Source organism: Hordeum vulgare, chromosome 2H (assembly GCF_904849725.1).
Source record: "Hordeum vulgare subsp. vulgare chromosome 2H, MorexV3_pseudomolecules_assembly, whole genome shotgun sequence".
NCBI lineage: Eukaryota > Viridiplantae > Streptophyta > Magnoliopsida > Poales > Poaceae > Hordeum > Hordeum vulgare.
The window spans coordinates 620933270-620954952 of record NC_058519.1 but is presented as its reverse complement, the minus strand read 5'-3'; the positions used below and the strand labels follow the sequence as shown (position 1 = coordinate 620954952).

General features: G+C 44.9%; 1 protein-coding gene across 1 annotated transcript; it reads left to right on the top strand.

The window, feature by feature from the left end:
* Positions 1–14705: 14705 nt before the first annotated feature.
* On the top strand, positions 14706–20781 carry LOC123427938 (GDSL esterase/lipase EXL3-like). The gene is made up of 3 exons (XM_045112077.1): positions 14706–15268; positions 19634–19764; positions 19854–20781. The coding sequence occupies exons 1-3, from the start codon at positions 14956–14958 to the stop codon at positions 20538–20540; spliced, it is 1131 nt and encodes a 376-aa protein (XP_044968012.1). The 5' UTR covers positions 14706–14955; the 3' UTR covers positions 20541–20781.
* Positions 20782–21683: the final 902 nt, after the last annotated feature.

The following is a 21683-nucleotide window of genomic DNA, read 5'->3' as shown; positions in this document are numbered from 1 at the left end:
TTTTAAAATCTTTGTTGTTCCTGTTATCAATGAATTTCATAGGTGTGTTCCCCTTAGTTATATGGTTGAAATAATAGCTTGGTTTTTCTATAAAAAATTGGGTACGCAACTACGTACCAAACTATGAATAGAAGAAATCTTAACATAAAGCTATTCCAAAACAGGATGACAAGAGAATCAAGGATCTAGACAGTAAAATACTAACCGGCATGAGACCACAAAATGTACGGACCACTGGTCGGCCAGAGCTTTCTTTTGAGTCTCCTTGTGTGCTTGATTTTTGTTACCTTGTACAAGTGTCACTTTACTATCTTAGATAACTAGCTAGAAATCTGGGTATGCAGATATATGTGCCCTCAGGAATAACGATGTTGAGTACTCCAGTGCATGCTTTATCTTTTGATTGATACTCGGTATGAACTATGAAGACGGACAAACTTTCTCTTTTGATTAGTAAGTGCGATACATGGAGACATTGGACCAAACAACTGCAACAACGGAGATAAAAATGGGGACATGTCAACGAGTTCAATTTGTTGACGAGGTATAAGACAGGTACACATTGATTTGGAGCATTGTTTATTTCATGTTAACAGCAAATTAGTTGATATCTTTAATTATCTATGTTTTTAATGGTTGCGAAAGTTACAACTTAATAATATGAGGGGACCATTATTTTCTTGCTAAAATAAGAAAGGCGTCACAAATAGCAACATAATAAGTGCTTAGATTTTTTATATGAATATAGTGCTTATATATGCCTACATCGCTCATTATTTTGATATTCATAATAAGTGCTTGGATTTTTGTTTTGTCCCGGCATCGAGATTAACAAGACCTGGGCTCTGCGGATTGAGCTTGTGAGGAAGCAAGGAGGTACGAAGCCATCAACGGGCTCTTCGACGAGATGACGAAAGGCGGCAGGCTTCTCTACAATAAATAACTTATCTCCAGATATGTCTCTCACAACCATGCTCGTATTTTTTTCCAACTTCTCTCCTTTAATACAGTAATTTCGCCTATTTCTCGTACTTTCCACGCTCTCAGATAGCAGTATTCTTTATCCAACGGTGATGTGATTTTATCAATCTGAAGATTGTGTTATCATTTGTACAAATTTAAGTGATACAACACATATAGCTTTCCTGGCGGTACATTTTGCAATAGTTACTTCTGTAAATTTCTTAGAGATTGTAGATGGGACAGCAGACAATATTGCAGATACGTCACAGCTGAGCACCATGATCATTGCACCCATATCTCCTTTTTTGTTATGAAGATATGAAAGGTATACATGTAGGTTTCCTTTTTGGCAATTTGCAAGATTTCTGGTGTCGGTGTGTACAAACACATCAAATCTAATTCAAGTGACTGTTATTAATTTATTTTTCCACTTCTCAAAAAAAAATCATTTTCCAAGTTATTGTTGGGCCATCTATTGACATCTATAAAACATTTGTTTTCATTTATCTTTTTCTCCCAGGAAATCTGGTTCAAGCCATACCGCAGTTTTATATAAGTTTGTTGGAGGCAACATCGGAGGAGAGAAGTATGCGGTAAATTTCTCCCTGATACAGTAATAGTGTTATATATATTCTGTGATAAAATTAACCTTTACTGTTATCTGAAACGTATGTTTTCTTATTGTTTCTAAGCATTGTCTGGTCATCAATTGACTTATCATACTATCTTTTGTAAATTATGGAAATTTTAAAGTTTGAAAAACGTGTACATCAGCTATTGCACTTTACAGTGTTAAATGGATGGAGTGCTTGTGAGGCACAAAGCCTCTTTTTGTATCTAATAATATAAATATGTTTCCAGTATTTATGTAAATATCGCAACATTTTTGGATCGTAACCTAGAAAATAAATTGGTACAAGCTTACTGACATAGAGTTCCAAGTCAGCGCACACTAAAAATATTTAAATTCAGAGGAATCTTTCTGAGATAGTTTGTGGTTCCTATTTTTTGGTTATGCTTTTTCGATAATACCTTCTAATCATGCTTGCTTTTCTACTTCTTGTTGGAATCCAGCGTCTCGAGGGTGGAGGAGAGGTCGCCGGAGGACAAAGAATGGTGGTGGAAGAAGGGGCTGAGAGCCATCTCCAAGGGGAGGCTGGCCGTTGTCCTTTTGGTTGGTGGTCAGGTAATCTGATAAGATGATATAGAATCCTCAAAATCATGTTGTCTGCTACTACAATCCCTGTAGTCTCTACCGCGCTGTGGTAGCATTATACTTGTGATCTAATTTTCTTCTCATGTTGTGCCTTGTGTGTAGGGGACTCGGCTTGGTAGCTCAGATCGTAAGGGGTGTTTCAGTAAGTCGATTCCGTGTCGGTTCTTGTTTTCTTGGGGATAACTAACTGCAATGCAGTATGATTTCCTTCAGCCGTCGCAGGTTCGATTCTCATCAATCAATCCCCGGGCAACCATGGTGGTGCGGGGCCACCAAGATCTGGACGCCAACATCATCCGCTGGGGCCTCCACCATCTCCTCGACGGCGACGCCTGCGTGCACCGCCCTCAATCCCCCATCACCGACTACGCCCCGCCGCCGCCGCAGCCCCACCACGCTAGCGCCCTCCTCGACGCCCCCGCCCTCGCCGAGGTCAGGGTCGACGCGGTCGACAACGACGAGGTCATCGCGCACGCGTTGCAGGAGGAGCTTGCGCAGGTCGCCATGGCCGAGGCGTCCGAGACCGCCGGCGGCGAGCCCGACCGCCGCGCCACCGTCCTTGCGCAGCACTGGTTCCGCCCCGAGGCCGTCCTTCTACGACCCGCCGCCGACCCCGGCGAACATGGGCCTGAACATCGTCCCGGATAAGAATGTGTTCGTGGTGGAGCGCTTCGGCAAGTACCTCAAGACGCTGTCGTCGGGGATCCACCTCCTCATGCCCGGCGTCGACCGCATCGCCTACGTCCACTCTCTCAAGGACAAGCCGGAGGTCGCGCGGGTGGGCGGCGCACGGACAAGCAGGGTCGGCGTGTCACGCCCAAGATGTGACCCTATCCTTAATTTGGCACGAAGGCCTCGTCAGGGATAGAAGCGCATCTCGTCGTGTCGCAAGAATGGATATCGTTACAAGTACATGTACTGAAAAGAAGAGATATACAACAGAGTTGGCTTACACTCGTCACATGCTACATCAGAGTCACATCAGTACATTACATAATCATCAAGAGTAAGAGCAGGGTCCGACTACGGACGAAAACAAACGAGAAAATAAGAACGATGTCCATCCTTGCTATCCCAGGCTGCCGGCCTGGAACCCATCCTAGATCGAAGAAGAAGAAGAAGCAACTCCAAATGAACAATCAACGCGCACGCGTCAAGTAACCTTTACCTATACCTGCAACTGGTGTTGTAGTAATCTGTGAGCCACATGGGACTCAGCAATCTCATTTCCAAAGGTATCAAGACTAGCAAAGCTTAATGGGTGAGGCATGGTTAAGTGGTGAGGTTGCAGCAGCGGCTAAGCATATATTTGGTGGCTAAATTTACGAGTACAAGAGAATAAGAGGGGGAAGATCTACGCATAACGGACGTGAACTACTGATGATCAAATGCATGACCCTGAACACCTACCTACGTCAGTCATAACCCCACCGTGTCCTCGATCGGAGAAGGAACTCACGAAAGAGACAGTCACGGTTACGCACACAGTTGGCATATTTTTTAATTAAATTAACTTCAAGTTATCTAGAACCAGTGTTAAACAAAGTTTCCACGTTGCCACATAACCGCGGGCACGGCTTTCCGAAAGATTTAACCCTATAGGGGTGCTCCAACTAGTCCATCACAAATTACCACAAGCCGCATAGAAATCCTCAATCACGAAGCTCGCGATCTCGTTGGATTCCCTAGTGGAAAACCTCAACTCTGAGATTATCCAAAGCATCACCGGAGTCCCGATGCACAAGATATCTCGTCAAAGGTAAAACTAATCCAGCAAGGCCGCCCGACGTGTCGACGTACCCGATAGGAGCTGCGTATCTCGTCCTCAGGACACGACGGATGGAACTAGCTACAGGTGCCAAACCTCGAGTTTCCTCGCGGTGGCCCCACAGGCAGACCGTTTGGGACCAACACCATCAGCACTGGCCCCCCTGTTTATGTAAAATTACTCCTCGGGTAGCGCTAACTCCCTATGCATTTCAATTTAACAGAATTATTATGTTGGGCAAATGTAGAACCAATGTTGGGCCTTGCCAGACCAGCTTTAATCTAAAACGAATTATCAAGGGGGTCCTCATAACAACCCCGATCATGTTAGGAGCGCTCAATTATGGAACATAACACCGGTAGCCGAAAACTAAGGGGGCAAAGGTGGAACAAAACACCAGGCTAGAAAGGCCGAGCCTTCCACCTTTTACCAAGTATATAGGTGCATTAAATTAAATAGCATTTAATATGGTGATATGACAAGGAACCCATGCTTTCACATGGAAGCAACTGCACCTGCAACTAGCAACGCTATCAACAGGGTTAAGCAAGCAGTAACATAGTCAATGAGTGGTTTGCTAGGTCGAACAGGTTGAAGGTTATCATGGCATTGTTGAGAGGCTGGTATTTAACATGTGGTAGGCAACGAGACATAACGATAGAGACGGTAAAACTAGCATGGCAATGATAGTAATGGTATCTGGGGAAATGATCATCTTGCCTGAGATCCCGCTTGGAAGAAGAATGCCTCCGTGAAGTAGACGAACCGACGTAGTCGAACGGGTCCTCACAATCCGGCACGTTGCGGAACTCTATCGAGACGGGGGAAACCGGAAACGCAAATCAACACACGGAATTCACCACATGATGCACAACACATATGATGCATGAGCAGTTGAATACATGCAAGTCACGGCATGACAATCCACGCAATCAAACACTACACATTAAGTGAAGTTCAATATGCAAAGAGTTGCATATTGACGATACTCCACGTCTATTTATTTAGTTCTATCCCGATTAGGTACACGGCAATATTAAATGTGATTAAACATGGCAAGAGGTGAAGCGTAATTAAACTACTTATCTAGGCATTTTAGATGAGGTCGGAAAATGATATATAGCACCTCCGAGACAACCTCACATGTTAATTTATAGTTCTGTCCAGATCTGAACTAATGCATTTAATTAGTTGTTAAACAGCAAAACAATTAGGTTCACGTGATTCTACGCGTCAAGGAAAGCAATCTACACATAGAGATCACCTCCAACGGAGCTACGGATCAAAAGTTACAAGCACCGCAAGATATGATGCCATGAATGCAATATGTGTGCAACGACAGCTACGAGCACTTCAAAACAAACAACCAGCAAGAGAAAATGAAACTAAACAAGATTCTAAGCAAGTTTATGTAGGGCACGATCAAATCGGAGCTACGGTTCAACAACTACGAGCAAAACAAGAAATGACTACAATCTGCCAAAATCAGCCACATAACATTTTCTACGCCCCACAACTACGAGCTACACAACTCCGATAGGCTCAAGCAAGGCATGGCACGAAAGAGGGCAAGAAGCACTACTACAAACAACTAACAACAACTAGCATGGCAGCGAGGAACACTAGGGAAAGAAGTCACAAAAAGGCTTCGCACACACTATTTCAGACTTATTGAAAATAACACCTCATGAAAGTGCAGTTTTCGATCTGAAGCAATATTGACAGCAGCAAAACCTATAGCTACAGGACTCCAAATGGCATGAAACTTTACAGCATGCTAGAGAAACACAAGGGCTACAACTTACTCCATTGGACCAACCTCAAAAAAGCTACAGATCAAAAGGTAGAAGCAAGACAAGACAGCAACAAAATAATAACAGATTCCAGACTTAGAAATATTTCAGCTCCTCCAAATCAGCACTATTTCTAGCAACTTGAGGACAATCAAAACACACCTAAACATGCATTTCTATTGCAACCAAAAATACCAGGGGCTAAACAAAACATCCAAGATCAACTCTCTAGTTGACAACTCCGTCAAATGACGCACGGAATAAATCCTACGAATTAAACAAAAGGGCAACATAGCAAAATATCGCGCGAACTAACTTGCTCAAAAGCTAAAACTAATTAAACAGAAAAATCCATGTGATTTTTCTACCCCGGAAACATATAAAATAAGTGGGGTTTGCAACACAAAATAATGCCACACATTAATGCGAGATAAACACCTATACGCGGGAAAATAAATTACCGGCAAACCATACGCACAAAAATATCAATGACCGCTCTAAAATACGTAGAAATATGATCCCTAAAACATGGACATTATTCTACGGCATACGAACAACCCGGACACGCGCGAAAAAAAACTAAGGGCAATAAACCTATTGAGACAGCACGCTTATCTAGGCAAACAACACGTTAAATGACGTCAAACAATTGTGCAAGTTAGATAATCGTATTCTACGCGAAAACCTACGCCAAAACCATATAAAGATCACCTCGATCCGACTTACGGAATATAAGTTACGGGGGTTCTAATATATGTCTAATTCTGAAATTATCTAAACCGAAAATAAATGAATAAATCCTATAGTGCTACTGGGCCAAAACTGAGGCGTCAAATTAACTAAGAGGCGCCTATGCGTAAATAAAAAAAGGGGGGCTGGGGATCTCACCTAGCGGGCCTCCACTTAGGCCGGCCTAGTGCTGCTGGTGGAGCAGGCCGGGGGGGAAGAGGCGAGGCGGGGCCGAGCCGGCTGCTGGGCCTGGCTCGGGCGCTCCTGGGCCGCATGGGGAGGCAGGGCGCATGGCCCAAGCGCTGGCCACGCGAGCGCCGTCGTGCTCGTCCTCCTCCTCCCGACGGGAGTTGCTGGCGGCGCGGTTGCAGGACATAGCGGCAGCGGGCGAGGCAGCATGCTGGAGAGGGCGGGGCCGGCCGGATCTGCCCGGATCTGGGCCGGGGCGGCGACCCAAGGCGGAGGAGGGACTCCGACGGGGAGCTGCAGAACGGAACCCGGCGGCGGCGGCTGAACCTCGCACAGAACTGGTCTCGCGCGCTCCCGGCGAGCCGCTGCAGGGGTCGGCGACGCCGACGGCGGCCGGAGGGACGAGGAAGTTGGCGGGGCACACGGACGCCTGGGGTCGGCGGGGCACAGGGATGCCTGGGGGCGGCGCGGATCCAGGCCAGGCACAGGAGCTCAGCCCCTGCTGGTGGCGGCTGAGGCTGCGGGGAGCTCGGGCCCAGGTGGGCCCGGGCGGGCCCAGGGGGGCCCGGGCGGGCCCAACGCGGGCTCCGCGGGCCGGCAGCTCAAGGAGGGAGACAGGGGCGAGAGAGAGGGGGGGCTAGGGTTTCGGGCGCGGAAAACGAGGCAGGTTAGGGATGGTTGTCTAAATGTGATGGTGGGGTATATATAGACAAACGGGGGAGGCTCGGTTAACCGGAATCGCGTTCCGGATCCAACCACGGGGTCTGGTTCGGACGATTCCGAATGCGGGTATGGTATGCGTCCGTGTAGAGGGGATATCCGGAGACGAGAGGGAGAACGGGCGACGCGGCACGAATTTTAAAACACCGACAAACGTCCGACGGTAGACCGAATACGGTGCCGCTACGGTTGACCGTTCGGGTACCAGACGAACTCCGATGGCGACGAAATTTGACAGGCGGCCTACCTATATTAAAATAAAACCGCACGACAAATTCCAGCTCAATCGGAGAAAGTTTTATACACGCTTTGAAAACAGAGTTACGACGGTGCCGCGGGCGTGTGCGTGTGCGGTCGGACTCAGAACGAACAACGACGTTAACCGGCAACTAACAACGGATGCAAGTTTTGAAAACTGGCGGCAACGGAGACGCCGATGCAATGCAGATGATGCGCATGATGCGATGATGATGCAACAAATAAAAATAGACACACGACAAAAACGGAAAGAGAGGGGAATCTTCTGGAACATCGGCATCGGGCTGTCACACGGCGCCTCGAGGTGTACAACGAGGTGCTCGCCCGCCTCCGCTCCGCCGGGGGCACCGAGATCTCGCCGGCCTTCGAGGACGCGCTCTCGGCGCACTTCCACCGCCTCCCTGCCCGGTGAGCCCTCTCCCCCGCACCCCCGCCACCCTATCGGCACTGCCGGTCTCCGCACACTGTCCTGCTGACGCCGTCCGTCGTGCGCGTGACGTCTGTTCTGTGCAGGTACGCGCTGGATGTGAACGTGGAGAGGGCGGAGGACGTGGTCACCCACCAGCGCCTGCTCGAGGAGGCGCGCGACCCGCAACGCCGGTCAGCCCTGTCGGTGCGCGTCGTCCAGGTAACGTCTTTCTGACAGAGCGCTGAATGTTGCAAAGTTAAACGCTGAATTTGTGTGGGGTTATGTCATGAATATTTTGACAAATTCAGTGTTCATACATTGTGTTTGCGTGTCATTGAGCACGTCTCTGTCCTTTTTCTATGTGTTTGGTTGTATGTTAGCATGAATTGATGCACTTCATTATATAGACCACATTTTGATGCATGCTCAAGAAAAAACAATTTCGTATTTGTGAAATCATATTCTGTTTTTCTTATTTTTCTCATGGCTCCTCTGTTTGTCAAGTCTCTTTTGGTTGCTCTATTTTTCCTGTATGGATGGCTTCAATTTTTTGTTGCAAGTGTCACTCTAAGTGTGAATGAAAATGCCTCAAGTAATGTTTTGTTCAAACTTTACCTTTTCAGGCTTCTGAACAGGAATATGAAAAAGAAAAGCTAAACGAGAGGATAGCTAAACTATCTGGTGGTGTTGCTGTCATTCAGGTACTTGTGTTGTTTCATATTGAGCTGTCTACTGGTGCACTAGGCTGCAATTGCAGAACAGTGACTGGTAGTGTGCTAGCATAATATAACAGCTCTTGGTTTGTAGGTAGGAGCACAGACTGGAACTGAGCTCAAGGAAAAGAAACTGAGGGTTGAAGACGCACTGAATGCAACAAAGGTAATGCTTCCTTTGGTGCAAGTCTAATTACATTTTGGGATTTATGATCCCACTCAGAAAAGCCTTCTGGTGCACTGTAGTATTATACCGATTTTACTTTTACACCGAACTCTATGTAATCATTGCTTGTTAATTGACTGCTTGCTTTGTGGACATGCCGCTGTGGAGGAAGGTATTGTTGTCGGTGGTGGTTGTACCCTTCTAAGGCTTGCATCAAAAGTTAATGCCATTAAAGAAACTCTTGAGAATGATGAGCAGAAGGTATGGAAAAGGCAAACGAGATCGCCTTTCTAGAAGTTTTGACATTCGAATGTTATCCTTGGTTCAGAGAGCTGGTTTCTTCCATCAAAATTAACTAATTGTCTGTTTGCCTTTTCAAGGTTGGCGTTGAAATTGTAAGGAAATCCTTGAGTTATCCACTTAAATTGATTGTGAAAAACGCTGGTGTCAATGGCAGCGTGGTCACTGAGAAGGTCTGGATTCATATTTCTTCTCTTATATGAACCTGATACCAGCAACGTGTGCGTTTCTAATTTGGAGCGTACCTGCGTTCAGGTCCTTGTGAACGACAACTTCAGGTACGGCTATAATGCTGCTACAGGGAAGTATGAGGATTTGATGGTTGCTGGTATTATTGATCCCACCAAGGTACGAGCAAACTGTGTTGACATCTTTTTGTCTTTTCTCAGAACATCTTTTCTCAAACTAAATATTTCTTTGTAAAAATAGTGTTATTCAAGTAAGAGGCAGGGGTTCTGCCCCTGGAATACTGTATCCACCCTCCGATTTTTTCGCAAACAGTGGGCCCATAAACTAACCTGATTTCTCGCAAAACAGGTTGTGAGGTGCTGCTTGGAGCATGCCGCATCGGTGGCCAAGACATTCATCACCTCTGACGCCGTCGTGGTGGACATCAAGGAATCTGAGCAGGCACCTGCCGCAAATCCAATGGCCGGTTCAGGTATGCAGAGACAACAAAATATGTGCTCGTTGCCAATATAATAAGTTTTCATCTAACTTGTTTTGATGTTGTCTACAGGTTACGGGTTCTAATATACGACAATATCCAGCTCTGTTTTGGTGTCCCTTCGGTGCATATTGCGTCGGAGGTTATACTTTGAGAAAAGAAGCGTGATGCTATTGTGTTGCGGGTCAAGACCGGAAACTATTTTGTTGTGCTATTGTCGGTTTTAGCAGGCGTGCTGGTGCTCACATGCTTATCCATTGTTGGATATTGCTTGAATAAAAAACAACAAGTGTAATCTGGACGTGTACCGATGTTCCATGTACTCGTTTCTCTTTAATACAATACCTCTTAAAAAACTTTCACCCGAGGAAGAATCTATCAGGTTGAGCACTGACCTACTCGATTCATTCTTATTGTTTACATAGACTGCAAAACCTGTCACCGTTGCAGGACAAGGCACAGATCGCCATGTTAGGCATTGTGTATGGACGGCGACGATAAGCGGGTGTCCGGACCCTTGGGACCTAAAAATCCAATCTCTTAAGAATATCTATATACTTTTTATTCTTTCTCATGATGATAAGTATGTATGTCTGGAATTCAAGTTTGAGTCACATGTTTTGGTTTAGTGTTACATTGTATAGGGACGAAGGTATAAGACTATTTTATGGGATGATGGCCTCTAATGAAAGGGTTGTTAGGGCCATGAGAGGGTGACAAACAATGATGATGAGCGACGTGCAAGTTTATTATCCCATAGCAATACACTCTTCTACCACGACTTGTTCATCTATGCTTTTCTATTCTCTGACCCTATCATGGGTTTCATTTTTTTTATCTTTCTCAATCTCATTTCTAGCTAGGCTTAGCATATTTTTTCATGTGGACATACTACGTTCATATATACATGTTGTTGACAGTGTAGATGTAAGTTTTATGTGTTATGCTACTTCTAAGTTTGTAATTTCAGCAATATACAAGTGTCATTGTGTTATATGTTGGAATGTTACTTGTGTATTTGCTCAAAGAAAATAATTACCTCGATCAAGAATGAGCACATGTATGTGTCATACAATGTGGTTCCAGTCTATTGTTTTCATCCCACATTAACTGATTGACAACCTTATTCGATTACACGTGTGTTGCACGTGCACTGTTACTAGTTATAGTAAACATCGACTACCTATATGAACGGAACAACGATACATCAAGGTAGGAGCAGTACTGAACAGCGATACTTCGAGGATACCCGTATCGGCATTTTTTATTTTATTTCTAAATTGAAAAATGTTGTACTTGAGGAATATCCGTATCGGAGCCGTATCTGACGTATCGAAGTATCGACGAAGTATTGAACGATAATACACAGATTTCTGAAATATCGATGCTTCGTAGGTGGCTCCTCGTCTGACTTCGGCTTCTTTTACAGGTCGACGATGCGTACTCTGGATCATAGGCGCTGGCATCTCTTGGTTACATTCAGTAATTTCTCGGCATGCGTACTCTAGTGATGCGGGGGTACGGCGCAAAAGCTCATAGACGCACCATCGGCAGGAGTAGGTCGAGGACAATGACAAATACTCCTTGGGTTTATTTGTACTCCCTCTGTCCCCAAATACATGGCATATAAATTCACTTAAAAAGTTAATTCTTTATATGTTTGACCAAATATATACAAGAAAATATTAACAGCTACAATATGAAATAAAATAGATTATAAAAATATATCTTATGGTGAACGCATTGATAATGATTTGACATTCTTTATCTTCATATTTGTGTATATATACTTGGTCAAACTTTGGGAGCATTGCCTCTTTGACTGAATTTGTATGTCATCTGTTAGGGAACCGAGGTAGTAATTTTTACTTTCTTGAGGATTTTCTTGTACAATCTTGAATTAATTAATGTGTACGGATTTTGTTCTTTAAAAGATATGAAAATGTTTAGTTCACGACTAACCTTAGACAAACCTTGGCTGCAAAAAAAGAAAGAGTGATGAACAAAACAGTCATCATAAGTGTGACAAGATTTGTCAAAAATAAAAAGAAGAAAAAAACAAAGCCCCTGACATATGAACCATATTGTTAGAGAATCGTGGCAAACCAAAAATGTGGTAACGAAGGAAAGTGCATTCTCAAGGTATCAACGCATTATTTCATGACAAAGGAGTTTTACTACACCAAATCTTGAGAGTGCATTCTCAAAGTTCTCGGTAAATCGCTGGGATTTTATTGCCTGAACCCGTCAATGCATACCAAGTTGGTGACTAGGGGGCGTTCATTGAAAAAGAAACCCTCAGAGCCACCAATTTTGGCGCTGAAAAGATAGACAAGACCAGACCAGCTGGAAGTATTATTTTCAAACTGATCCAACAAAACTGTTGATGCACATGCAGATGTATTAATACCTCACAGTTGCATGTCCTGATCAACCCAAGTTGGATGCCGTCATAGCTAAATCTTCGGGTCCCAACAACGAACGAAAACACTGTAAAAACCCTATGCCTCTGTCTCTGTTGTCGCCAAATTATACGCATGCCTAATGATGAACACTCCTGTATATAAGTCGTGTGCGTACGGGCCGTCCTACCGGTTTACAGGGTGCTTAAATCCAAGGGATTAAAACTAGTCTGACTAAAAATAGTTTTTTTAAGAGGTTAAAGTTCCAAACACCCCTGATTAAAAAGAGGTTAAAATTAATCTTGAGACTATTTTTTAATCAGGGATAACCCTATTAAATTGTGAATTAATCCTCCCTCTCCTCATTTAACTCCTCTCTTTTAACACAGTCGAGTTTTGGATTAAAGGGTTTAAAGGATAATAAATGCTTATTAACTTGATTTTATTCTCTTTAGTATTTAAATTCAAACATGGGTGAGGCTAGTAAGTTTTAACCCCATTACTTTTAATCATCAGACTAAAACGTATCCAAACACCCTTTTAGTGAATGTGCTAGCTAGCTAGAACAATAGTGTGGTGTGGCACTGTCATCTCATCTCCCTCGCTGTCGGATCTGAGAACAGACGCGCTTTCACCTCAGCTACACGGCCGGCCGCTCAAGCTCAACGGCATCTTAATTCGCATGCACATGATTTTTTTTTTTCGAAGCTGACGGAGCTGGTCGAAGTAGCAAGAGGTCGGCGGCCACGATCACCGTCTATATGCGGCTCTGAATTTTGATTTTTGCGAGTACAGCTTCAGTTAACTTCGGTGGAACCAGAATGGCAATGGCATATTTATGTCGAAGTTCTTTCTGCCATGCTGGGCTTATCTTTTGTTAATTATGTTATCGTAGTTACTATAAAACTTTGCTGGATCGTATGACTTGTTTTGTCATATTTGGTTTTGTTTTTGAAGTCGATCGATAGCCTTTTCTCTAAAAGACATGTATATGTCCATGCCGGCAAATTTACTGGATTTTACAGCTTATTCTTTGATGTTCAAACAGCAATATAAACATTTGTAGGGATTTGAAGTTATTAAGTAAATGCCTAAAATTTGATCGGCGATTGTTGTTGTTTTGGTGCATTGATCCTACAAATTGATCCTACGGGGGCTTAGCATGATGACTTACCGACTGTCTATTAAAAAAATACTTTCTTGGTTTGAAAATACTTGTCATAGAATGTATATATCAAGATATATTTTAGTTCTAAATACATCCATCTGTATCATTTTTGTGACAACTAATTACAAACGGAGGAAGTATTTTGTCAGGCTCTGGTGAGGAAGTGATGATTAATGCGACGCGCCTTGGGCTTCTTCAGTGTTTGTAGTCGTCATCATCTATGAATCTGAATGTAATTTTTATTGTCTGTAGTCGTCGCTAGATCGTCTATGAATTTGAATGTAATTTTTGTTAGCTCCCGTGTTCGTTGTATTGCCATAATTGATAATGAATAGGTCAAAGGTTTTTCGAGAAAAGATTAGATGACTAAAATTTGATTTAGAAAGGAGACGCGGTATGAGTCGAGAAAGCCGGTGTTGGTTCGGTCGTCGCAATAATTTATGAGGTAATGGATCACGCGAGAAATGGTCATTAATTAATGCCTACAAAAGTAGTTGCTGGGATGTGGCCTTGAGTTCTCGGTTGGGGAAGCATGTAGTGCGTACGATATTATTTTCCAATTCGCCCGGTCCTGACGAGTGACTCGTGGCTACATTTCGGTGCTTGGGAACTTTCTTATGATAGAATTTTTCAGCAAAGTGGAAGCACATGCATATGCATGCATGCAGTTTGCACCAGCTAGACTCAAGTGGAGCTAGCGGTTGGGTGCATAACCGTGCATGCGTTCATTTGCGTGGTAGTCTGCAGCATCCACGAAAGCATGGACTAGCTCTTCAACAACGTCCACGATCCCTACGAAAGAAACTGCACCTGCGACACCCAAGCGCATCTGCTTCTTGCATGAACGTCACTGAAACTTAGTGCCTGTTCGGCAACCCTCCAAATTGTAACTGGACGCCACTCTTCCGCTCCGGCGCGGAGTCGCGGAGCGGAGGGAATCCGAACGCGGCTTTATATCCATATGTTGGCTATTAGGGCAACTCCAATGCGCTTCACCAAAACGATTAAAGTTTATTTCTATACCTGTACTACTCAAAACAATCAAAGATAAATAGTAGAATTCTTAAGCAATTGAAAGATAAATAATCCAATGTAACAACAATTCAAATAAAAATACGTAATCCAAACACAAAGTCATCTTAGTTGGACACGTGTTCTCATTGTGCATGCATCTGAAACTTCCAAAGATGCTCAGCCAAATAATTCGGCAGCTGCTCATTAGTTCCTCAATATCGTCGGACTCTACTCTGAAAACTGGATAGAATCACCCATGTTTCGAAATGTAGACCATCGCCGTCGACAGCACACAATGATACTCTATGCTATCATTGAACGTGCATGAGAGTTAAGGAGATGGAACTGGCATCAACTGTACCTTCAATGTGGCTCCATACAGAACCTTTAGTAGCACTCCTATATAAATAGATGCAGCTAACTAGGGAAGCTGCAGCTACAAGCTAACCGCGTATACGTACACACCGACACAGCCGAAACATGCATACATCGACGGCGATGAGGAGGACCTGCAGGACGGCCCTTGTCGCAGCGGCAGTTGTGGTGGTGGCCCTGGCGACGGCGCCGGCTGTGTGCGAGAGCCAGACTACCAAGCAGCAGCAGCAGCAGCAGAAGAAGAAGGGGCCACTGGTGACGGCGGTGATCGTGTTCGGCGACTCCATCATGGACCCCGGCAACAACAACGGCCTCCACACGCTGGTGAAGGCGAACCACGCGCCCTACGGCAAGGACTTCGCCAACCACGAGCCCACCGGCCGCTTCTCCAACGGGCTCATACCCACCGATTTCATGGGTACGTACGTACGTGCTTGCGTATGTGTCTTCCTTTTCTTTCTGTGTGTATATACCTTGCACGCATGCATCGCACGCCGTATAACTACTTGCACTGCTATAAATTAACTCCACTGTCAGAGCTCGTGAGAGGATTATCTAAGCCAGTGTGTGTGCACTATATATCTCCATGTGAGGAGGGTCTTAATTCCTCCCATGTGCCATGCCTTCTCGAGGCATACATGGAAAATGGAATTGCTTAACGCAGTACTGTATGGATACCTTGGTGTCTGACCCATACAGGACTTACTGCTGCCATTTGAAAATTGTTAACATCATCTCCCTCATTAAGAGCATCTTCAACCATGACTCGTAAATTCGGACCTCGATCATTTGTGGACGCATTCGGCCAATGATCGAACGTGTCGCTTATTTGTCCGTTCATGCAGTCACACTCTTTATTTTCTTTCTCATATATCCGGTTACTTGAACGTGATTAATGAAGAGAAAGAAAAGAAAGAAAATAATGAATAAAGAAAGAAATATGATCCGGGATGGGGTCGTGTTCTATGTGTCGGATTGACCGGACGTGTTCGGACGAGTCCACGAGCCTTATATCCTCCGCATATTTAACATGAATATGAGGGTTCGCGGACAGCCCACACATATAAAAACGATATGAGGGGTCCAGTTTTAATCATTTTTTCCTTCTCTCTCATGTTCGACCACTGACCGAATACTTTCACATATGTATAAAGAGTTATTTGAGGGACTCGGCTGTAGATGCTTTAATGAACTAGGAACTCTTTTCTGCCGACACCAAAATAGAGAAGGTGCTCGAAACATGTGTATCGGTGCGTGTTACTACTATAATTGTATAACGAACACGTACTCAAGTGTACAGTTTCAGTTGCTGAAAAAGTCGCTCCAACACTGCTGAAAACCTGGTGCACATGTGTGCAACCAACCTCCCACGGAGTAACGACAAAAATATGTACTACTCCCTCCGTTTTTAAATATAAGACCTTTTAGAGATTACACTATGGACTATATACGGATGTATATAGACATATTTTAAGTATATATTTACTTATTTTGCTCCGTATGTAGTCTATAGTGTAATCTTTAAAAGGTCTTATATTTAAGAACGGAGGGAATAGATCAACAACATTGTACACCATACCTTTTTAAGTGAGATGACCTTTATACACTGTACGTTGTACGTCAAGTCCGTTAATTTTTCTGTGTCTCAATCGTTCGTACTCCCTCCTGTCCATGTTGTATGTATTGTAACGCGTATAGATTTTACGAAAAGTCAAGGTAAGCAGATTTGGAATGAGGATACAGATAAAAGTACTACATATACAATTCCAAACATATACATCATGGAAACGTAACGAATATGACGTATCCAGTGATATGCATTGGTACTTTAAATGTACATATTTTTATCTACAAACATGATCAAAGTTTGTAATGTTTGACTTTGAAAAAAATCTATACGCACTATGTAATAGGACGGAGGGAGTACAACCGAAGTTTTTTTTTTTTAAAATAGTTTGATTTGCTTACCACATGTGTCACGTAGTACAGCCAAAGGTTGTTAACCATATGTTCTACATGCAGCCAGACTATTGTCTATACAGATTGTTGAAGTGTATCCACCCTCAGAAAGTTAAAGTCATAAGATTTGGATCACAAGAAAGATATAGTTAACCTAAACCAACTATACCCCTTATAGGTGAGGAATGCTCGGCAAACATCTCTCTCGCAAAATAGAAGTCAATCTCGTTGTGGGTAGGTTTGAGCATGAAAAAGTTGGTTATGTAATAGGTATAGATGTGGCTCATAAGTTGTCACATCATAAACATGTCATTATTGCTTATGTCGCATGAAGCTCCTTAAGCAAAGACTTTACCAAATTATCTTTGCTGCCACACTTGCTAATGTTTTGTATTCACCTTTTGTGTTGGACCTTGACATGGTGGCTTGCCACTTCACCAAATGAGATTCGATCCAAGAAATAATGCAAAACCACACTTTGATCCTCTGTCATGAAAAGAACATGCATAGGCAATATTGGATAAGCTAATAACCATGAAAGAAAAAGTCTTTCATAAAGTTAATTCAAATTCAGTCAACTGTTCTCCTAACATATCTTAACAGAAAAATATAAGCAAGAGCCATATGACTATTGAAATGAGCGTGAAAGTACCTCGAGACTTTATTGACAGAAAAGCAAATTCAATTCCAGTCACGAAACCCCAGCTGCCACCTTGACATACAATGTTGAATGCAACGGTGGTGAGGGATCAAAACCATTGATTGCCGTCCAATGGTGACCCCCCGCCCCCTCTCCCCGCCACCGCCACCTAGGCAACAGGGACGACGGGATGAGGAGGAGGTGGTCGGACGGAAGGAGGCAGTGAAGGATTGGTGCTGGTGGATGTCTAGGGTTTAATGTTGTGGCGTCCCTCTTTTCAATCACTCTAGTGCGTCCGGCTAACGGTGGTGAGGGATCAAAACCATTGATTGCCGTCCAATGGTGACCCCCCGCCCCCTCTCCCCGCCACCGCCACCTAGGTAACAGGGACGACGGGATGAGGAGGAGGTGGTCGGACGGAGGGAGGCAGTGAAGGATTGGTGCTGGTGGATGTCTAGGGTTTAATGTTGTGGCGTCCCTCTTTTCAATCACTCCAGTGCGTCCGGCTAACTTATTACACCCGGTAACTAATTAATTTTCAATTCAATCACCGATCATCTAAAAACAACTTAAATTAAAGCTCATAAAATATTATAAAAATAGTCGTCTTCTAGCAGAATTTTAGACTACTATGTAATATGTTAACAAGTTGGGGTTTGCTCTCATGAAAGGGCCAAGCTTTGGCAGATGGCGAGTGAGGGTGAGAGGCACCTTAAGCCGTGAGAGTATGATGCTCTCCCACCGAGCCATGGCATTATTGTCACAGATGTTTCCTTTTAAATGATTGTGGCAGATGTTTTTGGTTTGTAACCCTTTGTATGATGGTAAACATTTACGTTTGGCGCGCCGGCCAAACAAATCTCGTGACCCTCGTGCATTCTTTTTCTAAGTGTGGACCTTATCCTATGTCTCTTCCTTGTCTTGTTCTGAATCTTATTCTCCTCTCATTCCTTTTCTCCTTCCTTCCCAGTTGCCCCCTTCCTCCACGACTCTTCCCCATTGACCTTCACTTCCTTTGTTAAGGCATCCATGGCTGCCCGCACATGCCCTACTCCTCTCTGGTAGTGTCGTCGGGGGGTTACGAAGCTCCTGCATGCTATAGTTTTCTCTGCGAGACCAAGCTAAAGATGCAACCAACATCGTGCCCTGTTACAACGAGCGTCATGTTTTTCTACAACCATTGCCTGGGAGCTTCGTAGAGCAGCAGCATCAGCTGTGGAATATTGGTTGTAGGAAATTCAATAACCGGTGGTAGCAAATATGTACTACGGTTGCAGCAAAACGACATCATCGTCATCGCAGATCGCAGCTGGGATAAGAAGTTTGAAACTTTTTTCAAGGCGGTTGTAACTTTTGTAATTGTCGGTTGCAATTTTTCCTTTTTCGTCCATGGCTTCGTCTTCACGGTTGAAACTTTTTTCATAGTCGGATGAAGCTTTTTTCATCGCTAGATGAAGCTTTTTTGTCACCGGTTGTAACTTTTGTTGATCATCCATAGCTCCTGTTGTATACTGGTTGAAGTTTTTTCGTAGCCGGTTGAAGCTTTTCCCGTCGCTAGTTGTAGCTTTTTTGTCGTTGGTTGTAGCACTGGGCATCTCCCCGGGTTCTCGTTTTTTTGTTGCAAACCGCACATCGGGGATGGGCGGCCGCGAGCACGCTGGCGAGCTTCAGTCGTCGTAACCACAGCCACAACGGTCTCAACAAGAGCTTCAACCGCAGAGTGCGGTTGTTGCACGGGGCATCACCAGGGCAACCGTCGAGTCGGCGAGCTGCTCCGACAAGCGGCGACGGTGACGGGAGCCTGCGCGCGTAGCTACAAGCAGGAGGCTAGGGGAGGAAGGGGCGATTAGCCGGGAAGGAGGCGCGTGGGAGTTCGTGGGAGCGAGGAAGAAGACGACCAATCCCAACGCGAACAGTTTTTTTCCGATGCGAGCGCGTGCGCGATCCAACAGTCGCAGCGGTCTCGTGCGGGTTAGATCCAACGGCCCGCGTGCGGCTGACCGAGTGTTTTAGGCCGACGCACCGACGCAGATCACTGCCTTTATATTATACGGATTTTTGCATTATCGATGATAATGCTCCCATGCTATACATGTTTTTTTGCAAAGCAAAAAAAAAAAAAAAAAAAAAAAAAAAAAAAAACAGCAGCAACTTTACTCATGTTTTAAATGGACCGAATTTCAGCCCAGGGCCTTAACGTGAAGCAACTACTTCCTCCGTACCTGGGTGTGGAGCACACCCCCGAGGACCTTCTCACCGGCGTCAGCTTCGCGTCCGGCGCCACCGGATTCGATCCTCTCACCCCGATCATCGTGGTAAACAATTTTATTTTCTGTCAACTCGTATTCTTGTGCTCTCGATCGGGCCAGTGATCATTCTCATATCAGTCTCGATGCAATTCCAGAACGTGATCTCGCTGGAGCAGCAGCTGGCCTACTTCGACGAGTACCGTGGCAAGCTGGTGGGCATCGCCGGCGAGGAGGGGACGCGGCGGGTCATCGACGGCGCGCTGTTCGTGGTGTGCGCGGGCACGGACGACATCGCCAACACCTACTACACCACGCCGTTCCGGAGCGCCCACTACGACGTCCCCGCCTACGTGGACCTGCTCCTCGTCGGCGTCGAGTCGTTCCTCCGCAACGTGAGCGCGCGGGGCGCCAAGCGGGTCGGCTTCGTGGGCCTCCCGCCCATCGGGTGCGTGCCGTCGCAGCGGGCCATGGGCGGCGGCGGCGGCTGCGTGGCGGAGCGCAACGCCGCCGCGCGGCTCTACAACGCGAGGGTGCAGGGGCTGATCCGCCGGCTGGGGGAGGAGGACCCGGCCGGGTTCCCCACCCTCGTGTACATCGACATCTACACCGTGATCCAGGACCTGGTGGACAACGGGGCGCGGTACGGGTTCAGCGAGACCAAGAAGGGGTGCTGCGGCACCGGGACGGCCGAGGTGGCCGTGCTGTGCGACGCCAGGTTCTTGCCGGTGTGCGACGACGTGTCGGAGCATGTCTTCTTCGACAGCTACCACCCCACGCAGCGGGCCTACAAGGTCATCGTCGACTACATCTTCGACCACTACCTGCGGTTCCTCAACCTCTGAGGCTGCATCATTTATATATATCCTTGTGTGTTTTCAAAGCATTGTGGCGTATTATTCATTCTTGTTGATCTGTATTATGAGATATCCGGGCCTGATAGACCATGCCCACGCCGAGCTGCAATTGATTCAGTGTGTGAAGTACTCCTAGGAACTTAGAATACATCCTCGGCGTAGCCATATATATTTTGGGTGGTGCTTGATCCAACATTAATTGTGTACATAAATGTATGTGGGTTTACCGCGCGCGCCTTTTTACGCGGTTGTTGAAGATGCTCTAAGGACTGGTCTAGCGAGCAGCCGGCCGCCCCGAACGGTCAGACAAAAATGGAAAATATTTAGTCCCCTAGTTTATAAAAAATATTTTATCCTTTTAATAATTTATAAATAGAAACAGTTTGTCTTCTAAGTTCATATTAAAAAAAATGAATACCTGTAAGTATGTGTGAATAGAAAAAGTAAAAAGTAAATGCAAACCAGCCATGTGAACAGGTGTAAATGCACTTAATTAGGGTTTTTCGAATTTTGAAAAAGACATATCTTTCAAACCGCGCTTCGGAATTCAGATCCACCTTCATCGTTGAATTTTCACGATGAGATCTTCTAAATTAGATCCCATATGAGTATGTTTCAATAAAAAAATATGTGCAATTTAGCCTCCGTTTTGTGCAACTGCCTAGAAGTGGATGTGTAACTTTTTGCCTACCCCATGAAAATGTAGTTTTCATTAATGGCACATCCATCCCAAACTATACCTCCTCCTAGTGAGATGTTTAAATTCGTGTTTTGTCCAGGGCAACTGCCTAGTAGTTCATGTGCAACTTCTCTAATGTCTGTGGTTGCGCTTTCACTGTTTGCTGCATCGGCCAACTGTCTATCAGTGGATGTGCAACTTCAGATATTGTCACTGCCAACTGTTTGTCAATGATGTGCAACTATCGCTCATACCTCATGGATGTATAATTTCCCTACTAGCACTCCGAACCACCCCTGTAGTGGGATGTGCAACTTTAGCGCCCCCGTTTATATGCAACTTTACTACCTCATGAATATGTAACTTTTCACTATCCCATGAGTGTGAGATGTGCAACTTTATATGTTGGTACGACCAACTGCCTAACAGACTTTGTGCAACTCCGTTTGTTG

What these genes read in the sequence shown, in the direction of transcription:
- LOC123427938 (XM_045112077.1), top strand. Translation starts at nt 14,956, where the DNA reads ATGCATACATCGACGGCGATGAGGAGGACCTGCAGGACGGCCCTTGTC. An exon ending in CATACCCACCGATTTCATGG is followed by an intron (nt 15,269 to 19,633) that starts GTACGTACGTAC and finishes ACCGAATTTCAG; the next exon opens with CCCAGGGCCTTAACGTGAAG. An exon ending in CTCTCACCCCGATCATCGTG is followed by an intron (nt 19,765 to 19,853) that starts GTAAACAATTTT and finishes ATGCAATTCCAG; the next exon opens with AACGTGATCTCGCTGGAGCA.